The 22,945-nt window shown below is 48.3% G+C and overlaps 2 protein-coding genes across 2 annotated transcripts; both read right to left on the reverse strand.

Annotated features, from left to right (window-relative positions):
* Positions 1-4,745: 4,745 nt before the first annotated feature.
* LOC121350575 (gametocyte-specific factor 1-like) lies at positions 4,746-11,881 on the reverse strand. Its single transcript, XM_041462003.1, has 7 exons — positions 11,756-11,881; positions 9,660-9,757; positions 7,996-8,122; positions 7,289-7,375; positions 6,555-6,615; positions 5,689-5,769; positions 4,746-4,863 (listed from the first exon to the last, which is right to left on the reverse strand). Exons 1-7 carry the CDS (start codon positions 11,775-11,777, stop codon positions 4,812-4,814), a joined length of 528 nt encoding a protein of 175 aa, XP_041317937.1. The 5' UTR covers positions 11,778-11,881; the 3' UTR covers positions 4,746-4,811.
* Positions 11,882-18,345: 6,464 nt separating this feature from the next.
* LOC121350566 (feather keratin 1-like) lies at positions 18,346-19,096 on the reverse strand. Its single transcript, XM_041461987.1, has 2 exons — positions 19,024-19,096; positions 18,346-18,653 (listed from the first exon to the last, which is right to left on the reverse strand). The coding sequence occupies exon 2, from the start codon at positions 18,649-18,651 to the stop codon at positions 18,346-18,348; it is 306 nt and encodes a 101-aa protein (XP_041317921.1). The 5' UTR covers positions 18,652-18,653; positions 19,024-19,096.
* Positions 19,097-22,945: the final 3,849 nt, after the last annotated feature.

The raw sequence follows: 22,945 nt of genomic DNA on the forward strand, positions 1-22,945 counted from the left end.
GTTGGCAGTGCTGTATGTGTAAACCTGATGCAGAGGTGGGACCAGCCCGTGGCAGAGCTGGGATGGGGCTTCACTGGGTCCTGTCCAGGGTGGGCCCTGAGGGGCTTTGACATTGTGAGCAGCAGCTGGAAATGGGACTGATGCTGCAGGAGTGTGTGTGAGTGTGACTCAGCAAGTGGGAGAAATCCAGGAAAGGTTTTATGTCCTGGTTTCACCTGGGATTGAGTTAATTTTCTCCGCAGCAGCTGTTCCCAGGCCTGTGTTTGGGATTCAGCATGGGAGTAATGTTGATAACACACCAATGGTTTGTGTTTAAATTAAGGACTTTACAGTTTCCCAGGCTCTGCCGGTGAGCAGAGGCTCAAGAAGCTGGGAGGGAGCAGGGCCAGGACAGGTGACCTGAACTGGCCAAAGGGATATTCCACATCACAGAGAATAATTCTGAGTGTATAAACTGGGAATGATGGGCTGGGAGGGGTCAGAGGGTGGTGAACAACTGTACTGGCCAGCACTTGTCTGTCTTGGGTTTTATGTCTCCCCCTTTCTCCCTCATAATTTTTTTTTTTATTATTAAATTGTTCTTATGGTCAGAGGGTGGTGAACAACTGTACTGGCCAGCACTTGTCTGTCTTGGGTTTTATGTCTCCCCCTTTCTCCCTCATAATTTTTTTATTATTATTATTAAACTGTTCTTATCTCAAGCTGTGAGTTTTACTTTTTTCCACATTTCCCTGCGTAGGTGGCAGAGAGCTGTGATGTTTAGTTGCTGGCTGGGGTTAAATCTGAGAGGGAAATGGTTTTAAACAAATAGACTAAACCAGTCAGTATTTGAGCACTTAAAACCAGTGAAATGGGGGTAAGGTATGTGCAGAATAGAGGGGGAGATAATGAGTGATAAGAGATGATGACTGGGTGGGACAGAATTAATTTAGAAGGAAGAAAGTGTAGGTAAGTACCAGAGGATGTTTGTACTTGGCCCAAAGCCTGCTCTGTGTCTGCCTCTCCCTGTTCTCTCTTCATCAGGTTAACCCTGGAATGTCTGAGCACAAGGGGATGTGTTAAAAATCAACCTCCTTCAGAAGCCCATGGTAGCACTGCCCAGGGCTGGAAGTCTCAGCTGGGGGAGGAAAAGATCTCTTCACGGGCCATGAAAGGTGAAGGTGTTGTGGGTAAGGCGAAAAGCTCTGTCAGCTGCCTGCTCCCGCCTCACTTTCTCTCCCCAAGGTCCGTGGGTGATGAGCTCTTCCCTCCCCAGCCCCTTGAGCAAGCCCTGCACCCCAGGGGAATCCTGGCATGGAACTCCCTGGCATGGAGAGTCCCCAGTCCGGGGAATCCTGGCATGAAATTGCCTGCCATGGAGAGTCCCCAGTCCCGGGGAATCCTGGCATGGAATTGCCCGGCATGGAGAGTCCCCAGTCCCAGGGAATCCTGGCATGGAGTTTCCCTCTTCCCCCCCCCACCCAGCATCACTGGGCTCCTGTTCCACCCCTCTTGGAAATCTTTGTGCCTTGGCTTAAGGGGGGAAAGGGTGAAGAGAAAGGAAGGGGGATCAGAGGGATCAGAGTCGTATCAACATTCTGGAAAGGGGCAGTAGAAATTAAAACCCATCAGGACTGAAAATTATCCTGGAGTTGGAAATAGAGGGCAGGAATATTGTCAGAGCCCTGGGCTGTGCCGGACACAGAGAAAGGGACCTGCTGCCTTGAGCCATTATGGGATGTCTGCATCAGGTGTGTAGGGATGGGGTCAGGAAAGCCAAGGCACAGATGGAACAGGACTTGGCAAGGGATAGAGGTCAGCACAGGAGAGTGCACCCTGCTCATGGAGCACAAGGGAGAAATGGTGGCAAGGGACAGTGAGCTGGGGCTGCCTGTTGGAGCTCTGATGGCTGAGAGCTTTGAGCTTTCTGAATTCAAGGGTGCCAACCCTCAAGTAAACACCTTGTTTGACCTGAGACCTTGGAAAAGGCTTCAAAATTTGAGTGATAGCACAGAAACAGTGTGTGTGTCGTTTGGATGGTATTGTGTGATCTTACAGGGTGGAAAAACTTAGGTTTGGGGTTTTAGTATATGGTGATATATGGGAACCAAGACGGAGAATTTTGGGTGTGGATTAGATGTCTTTTTTGCACCTTCTTCTTTCTTCTTCTTCAAAGATCTGGGTGATTTTCTCTAATTGGATGAAAGATGTCCACATTGTGGGTTTTAAGTGATCATAATTGGGTTAGAAACATAAATAATATAGATGTCAGCTGTTTATTGGATAATTGGGACTTAAACAGCCTTGAACAGACACCATTTTACCTCACTTTCTCAGCTTGTTAGAGAGCTCACATCTTGTGAGTTTGTAATAGATAAGGATAATAAACTTCAGAGTGAGACTTCAAAAACAACTACTCCTGAGTTTTATGCGCCCTGACCTTGGAGCAAGAAAGAGCCTGGAATTCCAAAAAGCCTGGAGAAGAGAAGGCTCCCAGGAGACCTCAGAGCCCCCTCCAGTGCCTAAAGGCTTATAAAAAAACAGGGAAAGGGACTTCTTACACAGGCAGTGATAGAACAAGGGGAACAGTTTTTAACTAGAAGAGGGGAGATTAGATTAAATGTTAGGAAAAAATTCTCTCCTGTGAGGGTGGGGAGGCCCTGGCACAGGGTGCCCAGAGCACCCTGAGCTGCCCCTGGATCCCTGGCAGTGCCCAAGGCCAGGCTGGCCAGCACTTGGAGCACCCTGGGACAGTGGAAAGTGTCCCTGCCCTGAGCAGGGGTGGCACTGGATGGGCTTCAAGGTCCCTTCCAGCATGGTGTGTGATTTTGATTCTACATCCCATCTGCTCCTGGCAAGGCCATGCAGCCTCCAGGGAATGGGGTGAAGGCTCTGGCACTGCACGACCCAGCCAGCACAAGAGGCTGAGGATTGAACCCAGGATATGTCACAGCAAAGTCCTCACCAGCATGGAGGTGCCCTGTGACACACCTGAAAAAATATTCTGTGTCAAATACAACACAAGCAGAAACAATCACAGCTGGTGTTTGTCACCAAAGAAACGAAGGTGAAAAGGAGAGCTTCCCATGTCAGCACTTGACTCCAATGAAAAGCAATCTCAGGGCATTTAAAACAATTTTATTCTAAATTGCTAACAAGAACCTTGACATAAATTGACAGAACTTCAAAAGAATATTAATTTTGCACATTCTTGTTAACATGTATTATTTTCTAGTAGTAGTATACAGATGGTGGAAATCCAGTCTTTAGGGGAAAATATGAAGGCATTAATCTCTTTCTAGACAAACATTATGTCTGGCTTCTTAATTCTTTATGGTTGTATATTTAGATCCCATTTTGCACTTTGCATGTTTAGAAATAAACTGCTTGATCTGAACATTTTCAGTCCTAAACATGCATTTTTACTGATTTAAACCATTCCTACTCCCTTCCTCCCCCAATACAGAACAGGTAGCTGAGAGCTCTCAAACATGTTTCAAGCATTAGAAAATTGCAAAACTCTAATGGAAACTGGAAAAGCACCTCAGGGTCCTCCTGAAACTTCCCGTTTGGAGTTGTGTGTGATCAAGGAACTTGCAGAGGATTCTCTGTTAAGGTCTGCCTGGGGAAGTCCCTCACACACAGGTGACAAAGGCGAGGCCTAAGGTGACAAAGGCGAGGTCTAAGGTGTGAAGGTGCAAAAAATTGACAGAACTTCAAAAGAATATTAATTTTGCACATTCTTGTTAACATGTATTATTTTCTAGTAGTAGTATACAGATGGTGGAAATCCAGTCTTTAGGGGAAAATATGAAGGCATTAATCTCTTTCTAGACACACATTATGTCTGGCTTCTTAATTCTTTATGGTTGTATATTTAGATCCCATTTTGCACTTTGCATGTTTAGAAATAAACTGCTTGATCTGAACATTTTCAGTCCTAAACATGCATTTTTACTGATTTAAACCATTCCTACTCCCTTCCTCCCCCAATACAGAACAGGTAGCTGAGAGCTCTCAAACATGTTTCAAGCATTAGAAAATTGCAAAACTCTAATGGAAACTGGAAAAGCACCTCAGGGTCCTCCTGAAACTTCCCGTTTGGAGTTGTGTGTGATCAAGGAACTTGCAGAGGATTCTCTGTTAAGGTCTGCCTGGGGAAGTCCCTCACACACAGGAGACAAAGGCGAGGCCTAAGGTGACAAAGGCGAGGCCTAAGGTGACAAAGGCGAGGCCTAAGGTGACAAAGGCGAGGCCTAAGGTGACAAAGGCGAGGCCTAAGGTGACAAAGGCGAGGCCTAAGGTGACAAAGGCGAGGCCTAAGGTGTGAAGGTGCAAAAGTTAAGGTCAGGATGCTCTCAAAGCAGTCTCTGCAAATGGCAACAGTTTAAAACCCAACTTGAACACTTGCCATACCTGAGTATGTCCACCTGAGTGGACAAACTCAGACTCCAACAAAATAAAAACAAAATGTGCATGCACAGTAAAATACTTCTAAGTTTGCCTGTTACAAAAAACAGAGACTTGGCAATTATGATGTTTTTCCTGTTCACAGGGAGCCACCATGACCAAGGGCTGGGCTGGGAAGGTTTCTGTGTACATTTATCAGTTTATTTTTTCAAAAACAGTAACAAAATTCACCAAGTAAAGGTGAGGGTAACTTTTAAAACAGGTGGTTGGGGGAAACATCTGCCAACCAAGGACAGTTCCACATATTCAAACATTACAAGAAATATATTCTGCAACAAAAGCCAGGTGTAGAGAGTCCTGCCATCAGGTCCAGAGCATGTCTGTCTTCTGCAGCAGCTCATCTGTCCAAACCAGGGAGACACTTACTGCTGGGGTAAAACTAAGTTCCATGGGGAGGAACTAATACTCCGAATTCTGGAAAGGACAAGATACAATTTTTGCATGAGAGGGACAAAGATAACAACAACTTCCCCCACTCTCCCAAGGGACAGTGGCCTCTGCAGGGGCAGCACCTGTCCCCTTGGCAACAAGGCTTGTCTACAACTGACATTTCAGTTTGGTTTGCCAGATTCAGCCCAACGCTGTGGCAATTGCACAGTCCCTGGCTGTGCAGGAGCTGTGTCTGCAGTGCCCTGAGAGCCAGGTTTAGCTGCTCCCAGTGGGAACCAGGACAATCATTCCTCAAAGCATCTTTAAGCTGTTGCTTTGCTGCTAAAGGCAAATAGAAGTCTTTGATTTCAGCATTAGACACTTCCCCATGGGGAGCTCCTTCTCTCCCTCCCCCAGATGGAATTTGATAACTCCTTCCCCCAGGGGTGCTGATTTAAGGACCCTGTTTCACCTCAGCTTTGACTTAGCTGGGCCTGACAGTGAACGGAGCACAAAGCAAAGGAACAATTTGGTTTAAGTCAGGGGCAGGGTGGGGGGTGAAAGGGGATAATGGGGATGCTGTGGAACAGTGGGTTTAGAGAGACAGAGCCAATGTGGCCAGGAAACAGCCCTGCCTAACCTGGGTCACAGGAACGGAGCAAGGAAAGCACAGAGAGGATGCCTCAAAAGAAGGACACAGAGGATGATTCCAGCAGCAGATTCCCTCAGAAGCTGCTCTCTAAGAAGCAGCTGTTCCATACAGCCCCTCCTGTCCATGCAGTGGGAGCCACAAAGTGCTGCTACAGCCAGAGGTTTCAGGAGCTGTCCCAGCTCTAGCCTGGCTGCCTCAGCCCCGTGCTCAGTACTCACAGGCCTGCAGACACGCTGTACGGGAGGGTCTCAGGGGGCCGCATCCGCGAGGGCAAGGAGTTGTTCTGGTCACTGATGGTGCTGCAATTAAGTGACTTTGGTTACTTCTGGCTCACATTTATGCATTTTGCTGCAGCAAGGCCCTGGGGGATGGTGCTGTGCCACCATGCTGGTGGTGCTGAGGAGAGCTGGATGTGCTCCGAACACTCAAAGGTTTGGTAAAGAGTCTGACAGGAACCAGGCAGTGCTGCTGTCAGACCCTAGGAAGAGCTCACACAGAACTCAGAGCTACCAGGGGCAGGATTATTGCTGGACCATAAATGAACCTATTAAATAAACCTTAAAACACCTTGGAGAGCTCTGGTGGTGCCACCTCATCCCCTAGCCAGCCAGGGCAGCCCCTTCCTGTTCACAGCTGGGCACTGAGCTCCTTGTTCCCCCTGCCCCAAACTCTTACCACACTTTGGAAAGGGCACGAGGGGACGATTCTGCTGACACAGGGCCCAATTTCAGCACATCTGCCAGGCCCCAGGAGGCAGGAGCTCACAAGGGATCTCCCAAGGAGTCACAGGGATCACCTTTGTCCCTGCACATTGCCCTGACATCCATCAATCCCTGAACACAGGCCATGGGCAGGAAGGACAGCCTGCAACAGGCACACAGGAGCAGTATCAGTGCTCCTGAGGGTTTCCTGCTCTGGCCCAGGCCATATGAGGAAGCAGGTTACACTGAACCAGCAGCATCTCTCCTCCCAGGCTTGTACAGCAGCAAAGGCAGCTGTCCAGCCATCGAGGTAAGGCAGGGTGATGGCTGCAATATTTGTATAAACATACACTGATGTAAAAAAGCAAACTTGCATTACCTACCTGTTCATGGTGGAGTTGATCACACCCCACACAAAAGTAGACTCAGATCCCTCCAGCAAGTCTGTGAAGAAAGCAGATGTGTCTCAGAACTAAGAAACCCCAGAAACCACCATCAGATCAGTGGCTTAAATGGCTTCCCACTGCCAGAGGGCAGGGACAGATGGGATATTGGGAATTAGGAATTGTTCCCTGGCAAGGTGGGCAGGCCCTGGCACAGGGTGCCCAGAGCAGCTGTGGCTGCCCCTGGATCCCTGGAAGTGTCCAAGGCCAGGCTGGATGGGGCTTGGAGCAGCCTGGGACAGTGGAAGGTGTCCCTGCTCAAGGAATGAGATGAACTTTAAGGTGCCATCCCAGCCAAACCATTCAGGGATTCTATGATCAGAAATATCTCTGTCATATTTTCACAGGTTCAAGAGGGAGGAAAAGCTGACCTATGAGGAATGTGTCTGCTTCACTGAGGAACATGTTTCCATCGCTATCACCACACATAAGGTACAAAAGCTCTTATGGGAGGAAGGGATGCTTGGAAATCTCTTCCCATGCTCATTCTGGCAGGAATTTTGGATTGTTCTTTATACCAAGCCAAGCCTGCTGGGTGCAGAGATCCATGTTCATATGAAGGTGCACAAGCAGTGTCCTACAAGGCAGCCCTGAGCACTCCTGGCCTCACTCTGTCCCCAGAGGAGCTGGAGGACAGGGCCAGGAAGAAGGCAGCAGATGGGCAAGTTCCTCACCTGTTTCCCAGTCTTCAGCACATGGAGGTGCCTGCCATGTGCTCCCATTATTCAGCTGCTCCTGTGGGGACTCACAGGACCGGCTCACTTCAGGAAGAGAGAAAACACAGTGACCATCAGTCCTTAAATACATTAAACACTTTGGTAAAGCTGCAAAACAGCTCTGGGCTTTAGAGCAAGCCCCACCCAAAGCAAACAGGTTGGGGACAGCTGAAATGAAGGAACTTCAAGTTTGCTTTTTTTCAATGAAAAAGAGAAGACTCTGCTCCCTGGAACTCTGAGCAGAATTCTGGAGTGAAGAGAAAACCTGCTGACATGGATGCAGGCACCAGTGCCTGTGCACCTCTACAGAAGACAGAAAACTGTGTGCCCTGTGGTGTGCAAGAGTCAAAGGGAGATCAGCTCTGCAAGAGGAGCAGCCCTTCCTTGTGGCCATTAATGCATCCCACTCCTCCTTCCAGAGGCACTTCTTGTATGGTTTTGGGTAAAACCTTTCCATTCAACAAGCCTGGTAACAAAACACATGCAAAGACTACCCAGAGCATCTGCCATATTCTCAAGAAACTGCCCAATAAAGCCAAGCAAATCGGGTCAAGTTTCCCCAAAGCTACTGTGTCACACAAAACTACAGACAACCATTTGCCTCCCACTTTTGGGTTACTCCACGAGGACACCTCAGTCCCCAGGGTGCACAGGGGGTCTCTTACCCACATCTTGCTCCACGAAGGCTTTGTCATTGCAGTTCATGATGTGGTTGCTGAGTTCAGCCTGAGGAACCAGATGACGTGCGTTGAAAGGACACGTGGCCAATTTCTTTGCAATTTCAGGGTTGCTCTAGACAAGGGAAAAACAAAATTATGTGCCACATCTGTCAAATTCACTTACCTCTTGTTGATACATAGGAAAAAAAGACTGGATTACCTGTGGTGTTTCTTTGAAAAATACAAAAATAAACAAGAAATTGCAATGCATTGGTTAGACACTCACTAAATACAAAAGGGGAAATGAAAATGACTTTTCTTCCAATTTACAGAAAATCACAATTTACAGAAAAGGAGCCATTCTGACTGAAGTGGAAAAGACCCTCAGCAAACTCCCTACAGTTCCCTGCAGTGCTGGTGATATTGACTGCATGGCTTAAAGCACAAATGAAACCATTTTAAAACCAGTAGGGGAGAGACATCAGGCAAATCCAAACCCTTCAGATGTATTTTAACTAAGTGGGCACACAGGCAGAGAAATTCTGTAAGGTTTTTAGAAGATTCAGGGAGCTGGCAGCATTCCACCTGGATTTCCATTATGGCAGGCACCAGTTCTAATGGCAGAGCTCAGCTGTCACCACAGTAAATTATCTCCTGCAAGGGAGAGAGCATTACTGGGAAAACCCCAGCTCTGCCACTGGACCAGTGCTTGCCTGGCTCTGCTGGTCAGGGATTAGACTCACACCCAAGGCTGCTCCAGGCAGCTCCTCCTCCACCACTGCTGATCCCTGGCTTCAGCACACCCAAGGCTCTTGGCACTCCCGGCCTGGTACAGCCAGGGCTGCTATGTCCATAGGTGTCCATTGCTGCTGTCACCTGGCACCAGCAAGTGGCTTCCCACTGCCAGGGGGCAGGGTTAGATGGGATACTGGGAAGGAATTCCTCCCTGTGAGGGTGAGCAGGCTGTGGCACAAGTTACCCAGAGCAGCTGTGGCTGCCCCTGGATCTCTGGAGGTGTCCAAGGCCAGGCTGGATGGGGCTTGGAGCAACCTGGGGCAGTGGAAGGTGTCCCTGCACATGGCAGGGGTGGCTTTAGGTCCCTTCCAACCCAAACCATCCTGTGATTCCATGATTCTTAAACAGTTCCAGCCAAGAAGATCCAACTTTCTCTGCTTGCAGGCTCTGTTCTGCACAGAGCAACAGGAGACTGAGCTGGATGGAAATGTTAATTGGATTTTATGTTTAAGGGATGCAAAGGAAACTCAACAAACTTGTCCCAAGCAAGAGGAACAATCTCCACCCAGACCCTTGCCACTGGAAATAACACATTGTGGCATCTTCAGATGGACCAGTGACAATCCCCAAGCTCTACTGCTAATTACTTAGACACTGGCTTTATCTGCTTGATGATCACTATCCCACCTCATCCTGAAAGTGGAAATGGAAAAATTAATATGGCCTCCCCTGTGAGCTGCTGGAAGAGACCAGTCTCCTGCCTGAACTAACCATGAAGGATCTCTGTCTCCTTCCAAGAGAGCCAGACTGTGAATGGGTGAATTCCTGTGTGCCTGGAGCTATCACTAAACAAATCCTGAACTTATATGAAATTCAGGAAAGGCAGGAACACAGGGAATATTGGCAAGCACAGAGTCACTGCATGTCCAGCTCACCTCCTTACACTTCACCAGGTGATAGGGAAACCGCCGTGCTCTGATCCAATGGTGTTTAACCAAGGGGCACTGGATTAACCTCTCTGGATCCAACACATCTGGGGGAACAGGAGAACAGGGAAGAACATCTGGTTAGGAAGATGAGAATCACTCACACAGTGCACCAAAACCCCACAGCACCACATCAGAGCTGTGGTCTGAGGGAGTTAACCATTTGCTCTTAGTTTGAAACCATTCATTAAGGCAGGCACCTGTTTTGCATAACCAATTTAATTAAACTTGAAATTCTCATAACTGGGACATTAGTTAAAACAGAGGAGAGTCAGCACCAGTGAGTGTAATAACTCTTTAGGTTACCTTATTAGGGAGGCAACCACCCTTACTCCTAGGGAAAGCCAGCAGCACTTCCCAGCTCTCCTGGAGGAGGATCAGTGGGATCATGTCACACCCACCAGCACCTTCAGCAGCTAAAGAACCAAATATTTTTTCCATCAACAGCTTGTTTTGCTGGAGGCAGAATGTGATGGAACTGAGTTACATTCTGGAGGCAGCAGTGTGCCCAACATGGTACATGAAACTCTGAATAAACCTTTAATCATGTAATTATTTAGGAGCTGAGGCATTACTAAAGCAGCAAAACCACTGACAAACAAACATATTGAACATGAAGCACTGTGAATCCATGCATACATAATTGTCTATAAAATAGATTAAAATATAAATATTAACAAATAAGCACTTTCTCACTGAGGAAGAGAGGCAGCCAGGAGGAGACACAAGGCCCCACTACTGCCTGTGGGTCTGTCTGCGGGGTACACAGCAAGCAGCCTGGGCTGCTCCCATCCTTTCTGCTCTGCCACTCCTGCTGCAGGGGCTTTCAGCACATTTAGGACTTGATTATTCAGGAGCTAACTCAGCTCTAGGCACTGGCTGCTGCTGCCTCTGCCCTCCTCTCTCAGACATCTCCATCAGGCCCCAGGCTGACAGCTGTTAAAATGCTGCTCCAGAAGTCCCAATGAAGAGAATTCAGGCTAAGAGCCACTTGGAAAGAGGAGGGACAGCCAGGATCCTTGTCTCCATCTGGGCTGTGCAGTGCTGCTGCCTCTGAGCACCTCTCACCCCAACAGCCCATGGGGGGAATTAGAGCACCTGGCTTTGCATTGGCCCAGCTGCCCCTGGAAGAGCAATCACAGGTGGCTTTTGTCACTGAAAATGTGAAAAGTTAAACACCCTAACACTGTTATTTCAGTATTAGAAAGCAGCATTACTCTTTTTTGGCACTGGCTTCGTAGGGGATGCTCCTCCAAACATCCTCTCCTCCCTTCTGAGGGAATTTCTCCTTGAATGCATTCCAGCTATGGGGTCTGGCCAAGATAAACTCTTTATCAGGCACACAGCCTTTATTCTCACGGCTAAGATACGCACTAGTGCATGTTGATCACTGATATCTGTAAATACAGGATTAAGCACTGTCTGTTTAAGGAATTCACAAGCCTGAACATTACTTGTCAGAGATTTTTCCAATAGCTTCTCCCTGAACTGGCGCCACACAAGACCAAGTGTGTTGCCAGCGAAGGGAAAGGGGACAGAGAGGAGCAGCAGAGGAGCAGAGCCCTCAGCAGCACAGGAGCAGCTCAGGCAGCCAAGCAGCTGTAATTTATACCCGGCTGAAACCACCAAAGGCACCACTACAATGCCACGCGCAGGGAGATCCTTGTACCTACCCCTGTCCACACACTGCATCGAAACGGGTCCCAAAACCGCCTGGAGCGGCTGAGCCGCGAGACACGGGGGGAAGCCACGCTCGAACCAAACAAACAAAGTCACTTTTTTCAGTGAAATCCTGCAGGCCGACCTCACCCGCACCGGCTGCACCTGGTGGGGCGACCTGGGCTGGAATCGCCGGGAGAGGAATCGCCCGGCTCGGGCACTGGGCAGGGGGACGGACCGGGCCGACAGGGGACAGACGTGGCCCGGGCTGGGGGACAGGCCCGGCCCGAGGGGGAACAGACCCCAGCGGCGCGGGTGTGGTCCCGGCCCTGCCCGCACCGACGAGCGCTTTCCCCGTCCCTCCCCAGCCAAGCCTCAAGCCTCACCCAAATCCTCCTCGAGCTCCATGGCCGGCCGGGGTCCGCTCCGGGGCAGAGTGTGGAGTCGGCTGTGGGTTCGAATCCGCGTCGGGGCTGGTTGTGGGGGCGGCTGTGGAGTCGGCCGTCGGTCCGAGTCCGCCTCGAGGCCGGCTGCGGGGGTGGGTGTGCTGTCGACTGTGGATTCGAATCCGCCTCGGGGTTGGTTGTGGGGTCGGCTGTGGGGCCGGGCCGGTCTCGCCCTTCCCGCCCAGCCACGGTTGCCGGGGCAACGCTGCGCGCGCGGCGCCATCGAGGGCGGCCGGGCCCGGAGCCGCCGCTGGGCCCCGAGCCCAGGCCGGGACCCTGAAACCGCCCTGCGGGGCTGGGGAATGTTCAGCCGAAATAAACCCATTTAGATAACATGAGCTAGGCTTAGACTCATCCTAAGGTTTTTGACTGGGACTGCTGCAGCCCCTAGGCGCTGGTTATGAACTGACCCCAGACAGTGAATCAGAATTGTCGAGGTTGGAAGAGAACGTTGATATCATCGAGGTCATCCAGTCCAACTGTGCTCCCACAGTGCCCCCTGAACCCCCAAACCTCATCACCCAGTACCTGGCACCTCCTGAACACCCCAGGGGTGGTGGCTCCACCACCGCCCTGGGCAGCCCTTCCAAGGCTGACCACCCTGCTCTGATCTGATCTGAATCTCTCCTGTCTCAGCTCAAGGCCATTCCCCGGTGCTCTCACTGCAGCACAAAAAACTGACCCCACCTTGCTACAGCCTTTTAGAGAGAGACAAAGCCCCCCCTGAGCCTCCTCTCCTGGCTAAACAAACCTGTCTCACTCAGCCCTGCCTCGTAAGTGTTATATGTGAAAAACACTAATCACGCGTTTCTAAAATTTTAAAAGTTTAATAGCAATAAAATGGTTATAAAAATAGCAACATAATTAGAGTAATAAAAATTTGGACAGTTAGGATTAGGACAATATGAGACAATAAAAACAAAGAGTTACCTCTTTCTGGGCAAAATAAGCCTGAAAAAGGACACCGGTTAACAGACGATTAACCCTTAAAAACAACAGCCTGTTGCATATTCATACACCTCATACAGGATGCATAAATCCCATTCAAACAAAGGATTCTGTCTGGTCAGTGTCAGCTTCTTCCTCTGAATCCTAACGGGCAGTCTTAGTCTTACAGGCTGAGTGAGGCAGGAAGAAGTTAGTTTCTTCTGATAAGAGAGCAATAAATTCTTTTTCTCTGAAAGATTTAGGTGTCCTGTGGCTGCTACCTCGGTGCGAGTCCTCTTTTTTTAAAAAAAATATCTTACATAGCATAGTTTCTATTTTAACATTATGTTATAATATAAAACTATATTTAACATACTACTTAAGAAAATTAATACAGCATAACTTTCTAACATAACACATATAATATTAATTTTGTTTTTAAAAAAGCCAATAATAAAATACACATTTTTCACATTATAGATGGGTGGTGTGGTGATTGGCTCTGGCAGATGAGGAATGGATGTTATGTGTGTTAAAAAAAGCTTTGTTAAAGTTTAAAGCATTGTCCCTTTTGCTTTGGGACCCTGGAAATTGTTATAAATGACTCAGACCCCAAGTGGGAATGGTTGGAGGTGAGGTTTTGCCATGCTGTGAAAAATGTTTTTGTGATCCGTGTCAATTGGCAATGGAATCAGCAAATGCTTGTATCTGCTGTGTCAAAAATAGATGAAAAGAATGGTTTTGAAACTTTCTGACCAAATAGCCAAATAAAGCATCGAAATAAAAGAAGTATAGTAGAGTAAAAGAGATGAGGTAGCAAGATGACTGATGCTTAGAATAAAATAGAGGAAGTTGTGGTAAAGCTAAGAGATATTGCTAATAAGCAACTAAATGCTTATTGTTATGGATATGGTGGTAATTTGTGCTGATAGAATATGAATATAAGAATAAAATATAAAGCTTTAAAATCACACCAGGAGTGGCAAAACCTCAGCTGGCAGCTGAGGAGGAGGTGTCATTAACATATGAAGTGGACCCAGCCCACACAGGAGAGGGCTCATGAAGATGCCCATCTCAGATAGACAGGACCATCAAGGACATACATCTGAATGCAGGATTGGGGAGAGCAGATACACACCAGTGCCCGGACAAGGCTTTGTCCAGGAGCAGATACACACCAGTTCCCTGACAAGGCTTTGTCCAGCATAGGACAGAGAACAGACACAACATGAATATGAAGAACTCCAAGGAAAGGCAAAGGGACTCCGAGCAGGCAAGATAAAAGAGTATAAAAGCTGGACTCTGCCAAGCGGCATGTGTGAACAGAGAGGATTCACTGCAGTAGAGACTGGATCTGAGCTCACCCAGCTCCGATCCCGGGGATTGTTCGCTGTCGGGACTGTATATCGGTCACGAATAAATTTACTCTTTATTTTTATTAAAAATTGGCTGGATCAATTTTTACCTATAACGCTTATGTATAACAAAAAGCTTGATGCACTTGACAAAATCATGCAGCAGACACCAGTGTAAGGCCTCCCTCCAGACGACCATAAGAAGGACAGGAATCCAGCGACCACCTGGAAAAATTATGAAATTGCTGATCCCAGATTATTGGTATTTGCTGATTTGGACTAACCAAGCACACTGGAAAATGCTTTGTAGGTTTAAAAACAGTATATATACTCTAGTGAACTTGTAGTGGCGTGTGCTGTGAGTGGAGCAGTGACTCCCCGGCCACCCAGCACTGCTTGCTTGCTTTCTTTACAATAAAGATATAAAAATGAAATTTGGTTTGCCTATTGAAATTTTATATCAATGCCAAGTCCTCCCAGCGACAGGCTTTCCCATCCCAGCTGCCTGGTGCAAGGGGCACCTGCTCCTCCCCTTCCACGTGTCCCAGGTGTGAAAAACACCTTCACTCTCCTGTGAAAATTTAAAAAGTTTAATAAAAAGACAGTAGGAAATAAAGCAAAGGGTAAAAAAAGCCCATTCAGCCAAGAGCACACTGTTATCTTTGGAGATATCCTTTAAATGCCTTTTAATTACATCAGCCTGTTGCATATTCATAAACAATTATGCAGAGTAAAGTTTTCCCCCAAACTAGTTTGCATGTTCCAATAATTGTTTAGCATGTCTGCTCATTGGATTCACCTTTTCAGAGCCTGAGGATTTCTGGCTTGTGCTTTCAGTCCTTTTTTATCATCACCTCCAGTGTTTGGGCCCTGGTCCACACTGCCTTCAGACAGTGAGTGCTGATGGCTGGCAGGTCTGTGCAGGTGTGCTCATCCTGTGTTCACTGGCTGTTATCCCATCCCAGCAGGCATTTTAACACAAACACACTGATATCAGCTATTTCACTACTATGTCTAAGCTTAATTAACAACAGAAATAAAAACTATATCTTTGTAAAGATATAAAATCTATATAAAATCTATTTTATATAAATATAAATATCTTATATTTATATAAAAATATATAAATAATATAAAATCTATTTTAATATTTGCAAAAAGCCAATATTATATGTATCTATAACACAGGGTTGTCTGCTGGCAACAACACAGAGGGGAGAAGAGAGGATTAAAGGGAGGACAAAAAAGGGGTCCAAAAGCAACATACAACAACAAAGTCACACATCATAAGAACTTTAAACCTTAACAAAGCTTCTTTTAAGAGACATAATATCCATTTCTCATTTGTGAGAGCCAATCACCACACCACATAAGTCAAATTATTTTGGCTGGAATGGAGTTGGTTCTGTCTGTAATTGCTGGCACAATTGCTGTCTGTCAGTAGCTGGCACAGTGCTGTGCTTTGACTTGAGTATGAGAAGAACACTGATAATGTTACCCACAAGAATTGCATTGATTAACTGGTGTGTAACAAGCCAATAATTACACACTCGAGGGAGATACTGATTATTTATGTCAGAGTTGCACAAGCCTGGGTGCTCAGTGGAATTCCACAAATCAAGCATGCCAAATATTAAAACTTTTTACTATTTATACATTTTAGCAAACAAAGGAATTAGTGTTCATTGGCTACACGTAACATAGCTCTTTTATTAATTAGTATTCTGTCTTCTGTTGGCTAATGATTCTCTCATTTCTCATGCTAATTAGTCCACATGCTCAGTCTTTATCTTCTCCTGGGTCAGGGGGTTTCTTGGCTCAGTGGTCTGTGTGTTGGTGGCTGTGATCTACCCCGACAGAATTATTTTTTACCCACTTGGAGCTGATTTTAACACAATTGCTGAGTTGGCTTTGTTAATTTCTTCCATATCTTGGGAGTTCTGCCAGATGTCCTTGAAGGCTGTAAATTCTACATTCCTGGTGCCCAGTATAGTGTTTTGTCCTCCTTCACAAGGTTTGTTGACCTCTCCCTACCTCTGAGATGAATGAAGCATGTCCAGCCTAAACCTTAACAAGGCAAATCCAGGAAAAAGTTGTCTTTCTAACACCTGGATGTGACTTACAGTTTGCTGGCTTCTCTCTATTTCACAGATTAAATCTCTCTTCTTGTCCAGTAGTCTTGAAAGTATACAAAGACCACACATCAAAGAACATAATTTCTTAAGAAAATTTAACATATTCCACATTTTGCAACAGTAACACACTGATGGTTTGGGTGCTCAGTCGTGTTTATCCTGTGTCTGGGGCTGTTTTAGTGCCCTGGTGCACCTGAAGCCAGAGCAGCAGAAGCTGCACCCCTGTCAGCTCAGAATGTCTCCCTGCACTGACTTGGAGAAAAAAATTAGCAAGGTGTTAGAAGACCCCAGACCAAAACTTGGACCAAGGAGTGTGTGCAAGCACATGTAGGGAGCAATTGCCCAAGTCACAGGAACATCATTGCCTGGGGATTTCTTTGCACCAGCTTGAGCTCACCTGCTGTGCACTGCTCTATTCAATTATTTGCTTTTATAATTCTGATGCATGAGACTCTGCTTTGGGAAACCAAGGCTTGGGCCCATTATTCTGCCTCTGCTTCATAGAACTGCACTATCATCAAGGCTGGAAAATCCCTCTGAGATCATCAGGTCCAACTATTCCCTCAGCAGTGCCAAGGTCCCCAAGTACCACATCAACACTGAGCCTGTTCCAATGTCTTACCACCCTTTCAGTGAAGAATTTTTCCTGACTAGCCAACCTAAACCCCTCCTGGCACAACTTCAAGCTGTTTTAACCCACTTTATCCCTTGTTCCCCTGGAGCAGAGTCTGAGCCCCACCTGGCTGCACCCTCCTGTCACGGAGTTGTGGAGAGTGAGAAGGTCCTTCCAAGCCTCCTTTTCTCCAGGCTTAGCACCCCCAGCTCCCCCAGCTTCCCATCAGACTTATGTTCCAGTTGTTTCTTCTCCTCCCTGGACAATCCACACTCACAGCCCCCTTCTCCTCGGGGCAATCACCCTCTTTTGGAACTGACTTCAAATGAGGAGTCTCATACACATGGGAGCAAAGGCACTGACCTTCAATCCCCTGATTTCCTGAAGAAGATACACTAGAAGGTTTCCCACTGTTCTAGTTAGGAGTTACAGGTCAAGACTTTTCTAATTTTGCCTAATTTTTTTTATAAAGTTGCCTAATTTAATTCCAGCAGGTGACTGAAGGTTTACCAGTGCTCCCTGGTAGCAGCAAGAGCAGAATCATTTTAAGCTACAAGAGATAGTGTGTTTATAGAATCCCAACTGTACACCAGGAGAGCAGTGTAGGTTTCTCTTGAGTGGAAATATGATAAAAGACATTTTCAAGCAGAGAGAAGCTTGCCTCTTCCAGTCCTGTCTGCAAAAATATGTAGAAAACTGCTTCCAGAAGCCTAAGACGGACTAAATCTGCCAAAGGATTGTGTCTCCCTTCAGACGTGATCTGCAGTGGTGTTTTACATGTTTGCAAAGGCTGAAAAGGGCTCAGTACACTGTTCCATCCTTCCTACTGGGGATAAGGAAGGCTCCCCATATGCTTCATGCAGCCAAAACCTTCCCAGAGGAAAACCCTTCCTCCTGACTGTGTGTGTCTGGAGAGACCACAGAGGCAGGATAGGCAACAATCATTGTGTGAGCAATCACTGCTCAAACATCCCTGCAATACCCTCCCGGAAACACCCTGGTCAACACTGCTCTGCTTTGGCATCTTGAGATCATACCTGTAGGGGAAAGGATGACACAGAGGCATGGGCTGGGATGCAACAGAAATTTAATGTGCCAGACGAGATAAACAGGTAAATCTAAAAAAGTAATCCAGTGCAGGAAGCAGCAGGGACAGGTGAGAGTTTGTGTCCCATGGCTGTGGCACAGATTCCAGCAGGTGTCCACCTGCATGATCCAGAGAGGGAGCAGGGCCAGCAGGTGCTCCCCAGGATGGCTGTGTGGGGATCACAGCCCCGGGGAGCACAAGGGAGCAAGGACACAGGAGGGAAAGGAGAGAGTGTCAGGGGACAGAGGCAGGGATGGGCTGTGCTTCCCAAGAGGCCAGGCTGGCCCTGTCCCTGTGCAAGGGCTGCTGGGCTTGCTCAGCCCCTCAGGAAGGAAGGAGCCGATGCTGCGTGCCCAGGGCGGTTCCATCCTGGGAGTCCCTGGGTTCCTTCGCCAGGGCCAGCGCCAGCAGCTTCAGCAGGGGAGGCCCCTGGTGCCACAGAGGCCACTGCCCAGGCCAGAGAGGCCAAAGCCCCCAGAGCTGATGGGCACTCCCTGAGAGCTGAGGATGCTGCCAACAGCAGCAGAGGTGGAGGATCCCACGGCGGTGTTCTGTGGGAAGGAGCTGAGGATGGGCCCGGGCAGGGTCACCACCACGGCTGACGGCTGGATGGCCACGGGGGAGTCCTGGCACTGCCTGACACAGGGCTCATTGCAGCTGTTGGCCAGCGGGGTGGGGCCGCAGGGCTGGCAGGGCCGGCACGGGCTGTAGCAGGACATGGCTGGGGGCTGCAGATGCACCTGAGAGACAGGGAAGGGGGAAGCAGAGCCCAAGGATTGGGTGAGGATCAGCCTGTCACCCCACCATGAGGGACCAAAGGCATGAACTGGAGACAAGCCCAGGGGCTGCATAGAGAGATCCATTCCCCTTCTCCTTTCCTCAGAAGAGCCCTGCCAAGAGCTACCCAAGGCAGATCCCAGTCTGGTCCATAGCTCTGGAAACACCTCAGACAAGCCCCAGCCTTTCCCCATGTTACACCTTCTGCCTCCTACCCTCACCCATGGCAAGAATCCATAAAGGACAAAAAAGCATGTATAGACTGAGAAATCCCATGGGGAGAGGAGAAGGATGAGAAAAAGCTCCAGACTCACCTTGTTCTCAAGGAGATGGAGGTGAGAGGAGTGGATGAGAGCGTGAGGAGAAGGTCCTGCTTTTATACTGCTCCTGCACCGCCCCAGGCCCACAGTCACTGCACAAGGACAGTAATTTTCCTAGAGAGTCATCTCAAAGCAAAACATTCTACCCAATGGCACAGATTGTGGTTTGGTTTTCATCTATTTTGCCATTTCATTTCCCCATTTCTGACATTCCCACTAAGTCATGGAGGCTTCTACCATGTCATGGGGTGAGCCGTACAAGGATTTTGTGTGCTGGAACACCATAGCATGGGCAGGAATCAAGGCTCAAGTTGACCCGTGTGGAGTTCTGTACTTCCTTACTGCCTGAGGGATGTGTTCACTCTTGGGACAGTGCCTTCTCTTCCCCCTCTCTTCACCCCATGATGCACTTTGGCTGCACCCTTGGCAGCCTGACCTGGAGGGCACACAAAGTCCTGCCGCACATTGTCGATTCTGAGAACACCCTGAGCTGTGGCAGTGCTGCCAGGCAAGCCAGGCTGAGGACAGTGGCCTTTGGGCTGCCTGGAGCTGCAGGTCTGGGCTCAGCGCAGTGCTTGAAGATGGTTCTCCAGGGTAATGGATGGAGCTGCCCTTGCTGGAAGGGAATTCAGCCCTGCCTGGCACAAAGCCTGCAGACATCACGCACTCCTGGCTTGACCTCACACCACAATTAGAGCGTGACTCGCCATGGGTCAGGAGAGTCTGTCCCTGGAGATTTGCCTACTGAAGTCATTCTCTTGCCTTCCTGGGACGCTGCCCAGCTGCCTCCATGTCTGCAGGGCAGGGAAGTGCCTCCCTCCTTGGTGTAGTTTGAAATCTGGTTTTTCATCCTGGTCCTTACTGGGCACAGCTCCTCCCTGGGCACTGCATGTTGGATTTTGTAGTGATTTTCTCAATCACCTTTCCAGATATCGAGACAAGTCTGACTGGCCTGTTATTCCCTGACTCCTCTTTCATGCCTCTCTTGAAGACAAGACACTCACTGGCTTTCTTCCAGTTCTCAGGTGCATTCCGTGGTCGCTGTGACTTTCAAAAGGAGTTGGGAAAGGCTTTGTACCAGTGAGGACATAACATCAATTCACACACACTCACTTCAGACCAGTGTGTTTCAGTGTTTCCCCATTGGATTCTGTTCTGCTTGGGGAAGTCTTTTCTGTTCCAGTTGTTCCAAGGAGAACCAGGAACTTCAGTTCCTGACAGCAATTGCTGGTGGGCAAAGACCAAGAAGATGAACCTTTGAGGATGTTCACCTTTCCTGTACCCCCTGCCCTCAGGGAAGCTGCCTCTTGAGTCCTGGGGCTGCCCGTGTCCAAGGCTCCCTTTACTGATGGCCTGTCTGGAGAAGACCTTCTTATTGCCCCTGCATGTGCTCTGCCTGATTCAATTCCAGGTGGGCTTTGGCTTTCCTAACGCCTGGCAAACATCCCCTCCAGAGCAAAGGGCATCATGAGGAAGAGAGCTGAAACATTGGCACAGCCTGGCTGCCTGGACATGCTGCAGCTCATGACCCTTGCAGAGAACAGAGAGAGAGGGAAAAGAGAGAAGAAAGTGAAATGTCCCTAAAAAGCAGATTATTTGGATGCCCTCTGACATGTGCAGTGCAAGGCAGGGACTCTTCCTGCAAGGGGTGTTGCAAAGAGTTGCTTTTCATTGCCCTAAACCAACATTCCCTGCCTTCATCCAGCACTTGGGCCATGTGCCCTTGCTGACATGGCTCTGCCTGGGATATCCTTTGCTTCTCATCACAGAACATGAAAGGATCCTGCAATGCAGGGCAGGAATGTTGGAAATGAGGAAATTAAATATGACAGCGTAGATGGAAACAAAATGTGAATCGCTGCCACTATGTGGGATATTTTCCTTTGAAGATGAGTCTGTTGAAAAATTACCACCCTTGTGCAGGACTGTGGGCCTGGGGCAATGCAAGAGCTGTATAAAAGGAGGCTCTTCTCTCCACTCTCACATTCACTCCACTCACCTCCATCTCCTTGGAAGAAGGTGAGTTTGAAGCCCTTTCTCCATTTCCTGCTTCTTCTCTGGGATTTCTCTCCTCATACCTGTGACTTTGTGCCATGTGAGCTCTAGCAGTTGCTCCTTGTGAGAGGCGGAAAGGAGTGGGAGGTGTGTGACTGCTGGGTCTTGGCAGAAGAATTGCCCCAGTTTTGGGCTGGTTTGGGATGTCCCTGGGCTTGAGCTCTTGGTGGGGTTTGTGTGAGGGGAAGAGTCCCTGTGCCTCCAGACAGAGAGGCCAATTGTTGAGGTGAACACCCCATGTGTGGAGATACGAGGCTTGACTCTATTTTCTCAGAAAGCTGATTCATTATGGTATATATTATACTAAAATATATAAAGAGAGAAAAAATGATCAGAAGGTGACAAAGTATAAGAATAGAATAGAATGCATAACAGAATCCTGTGACTGCTCACAGCCTCGGTACACGTGGCTGTGTTTGGTCATCAATTGAAAACAATTCACATGGACCAATGGAAGATGCACCTGTTGCATTCCACAGCAGCAGATAGTTATTGTTTATATTTCTTTCTTGAGGTCCTCAGCTCTCAGAAGGGAAAAAATCCCAGGAAAGGATTTTTAATAAAAGATCATTACTACAGCCAATACAGCACATGACCAAGTGCCATGAGGGTGCACCAAATCCCATTGTCCATGTCACTGGTGCTCACAGACACCCAGGGCTGTCAGCAGCACCCTGGGCTGTGTGGGCAGGAGTGAGACCAGGAGATGTGGATGCTGCTCTGCTCGGCCCTTGCCTGCTGCCATCACCTGTGTTGGAAATGAATTTAGGGAATTCTCAAAGCCTGACTGAGGGCTCACATAGAGGGCATCTGTTGACGGACATTGTTGAGAGAGAAATGGAACTAGAAACAAGTTTCAAAGGGTCGCTTTGCAAATAACACTAAAGACTTTAGAGAAATAGAACTACGAAAGATGCATTGTATTAAGACCCACCAGGGGTAATTTTAGGTGATTAGCATTAAAGCATTCACAGCTTGGGGTGACAAAAGCTGATAGGCCAAGAAACACTGAAAATCTATTGTAATTAGGAAGTAGTTGGCTTCTAATTATAATAGTGTGAATTAAAGCATCTGTATTGTCTCTCCCTTCTCATGAGACTGAAAACAGAATAAAAGTTTTTAAAAATGCCTCTCAGTTGTCCCATCTCTGGGTCAGAAAATGCATAATCCAACACCCCCACATTGGGCACAGGCTGTAATGCAAGAAGCACCAGGAGCAAGGGGACTGAGCTGAGTGCAGGGTGGCCGGGATGGTGAGGAGATCAGAGCATTTGACTTAGGCACAGGCATTGCTGAGCACGGAGACAAGAATGGTTTGGTCAGAGAGAGAAAATCATCCTTGGAGTAGACAGGGCCAGTGAAGAGGATTGCAGACACATGTCCCACATCTGCAGACTGTGGGACACTGCAGTCTTAAGAGATAATGACTCAAAACATTCCCCGGTTTGTGGAGACCAGGGTGCTTTGGTGAACTGGGGGAGGTGAGCTGTGGCTGTGTAATGGCCAGCCTCTGATCGAGCCAGACAGAGGGTGAATGATGGGATTAGAATGAGACAGGTTGTGGGTGCTGGTGCCTCCTGTCACTCTACCAGGGGCCTCCCCTGCTGAAGCTGCTCCCTGCCCTGTGGCCTCCACCTGGATCCCCCTCTTCTCCCTCTTTTGACTCATTAAATTCTGCTGCATCCCAGCCTGTGCCTCTGTGTCATCCTTTGCCCTGCAGACACTCTGCCAAGGCAGAGCTGTTGTCCCAGGGGTGTTTCTGGGAGGGTGTTGTTGGGGCTGGTTTTGCACTGGCTGTCAGCACAGACTGGCACTGGGAGTGCTCAGTGTGCACTGAGTGACCCTCTGGGTTCTGAGTTTC

The sequence above is a fragment of the Pyrgilauda ruficollis genome, unplaced genomic scaffold (genome assembly GCF_017590135.1).
Source record: "Pyrgilauda ruficollis isolate IOZ18807 unplaced genomic scaffold, ASM1759013v1 scaffold159, whole genome shotgun sequence".
Lineage (NCBI taxonomy): Eukaryota > Metazoa > Chordata > Aves > Passeriformes > Passeridae > Pyrgilauda > Pyrgilauda ruficollis.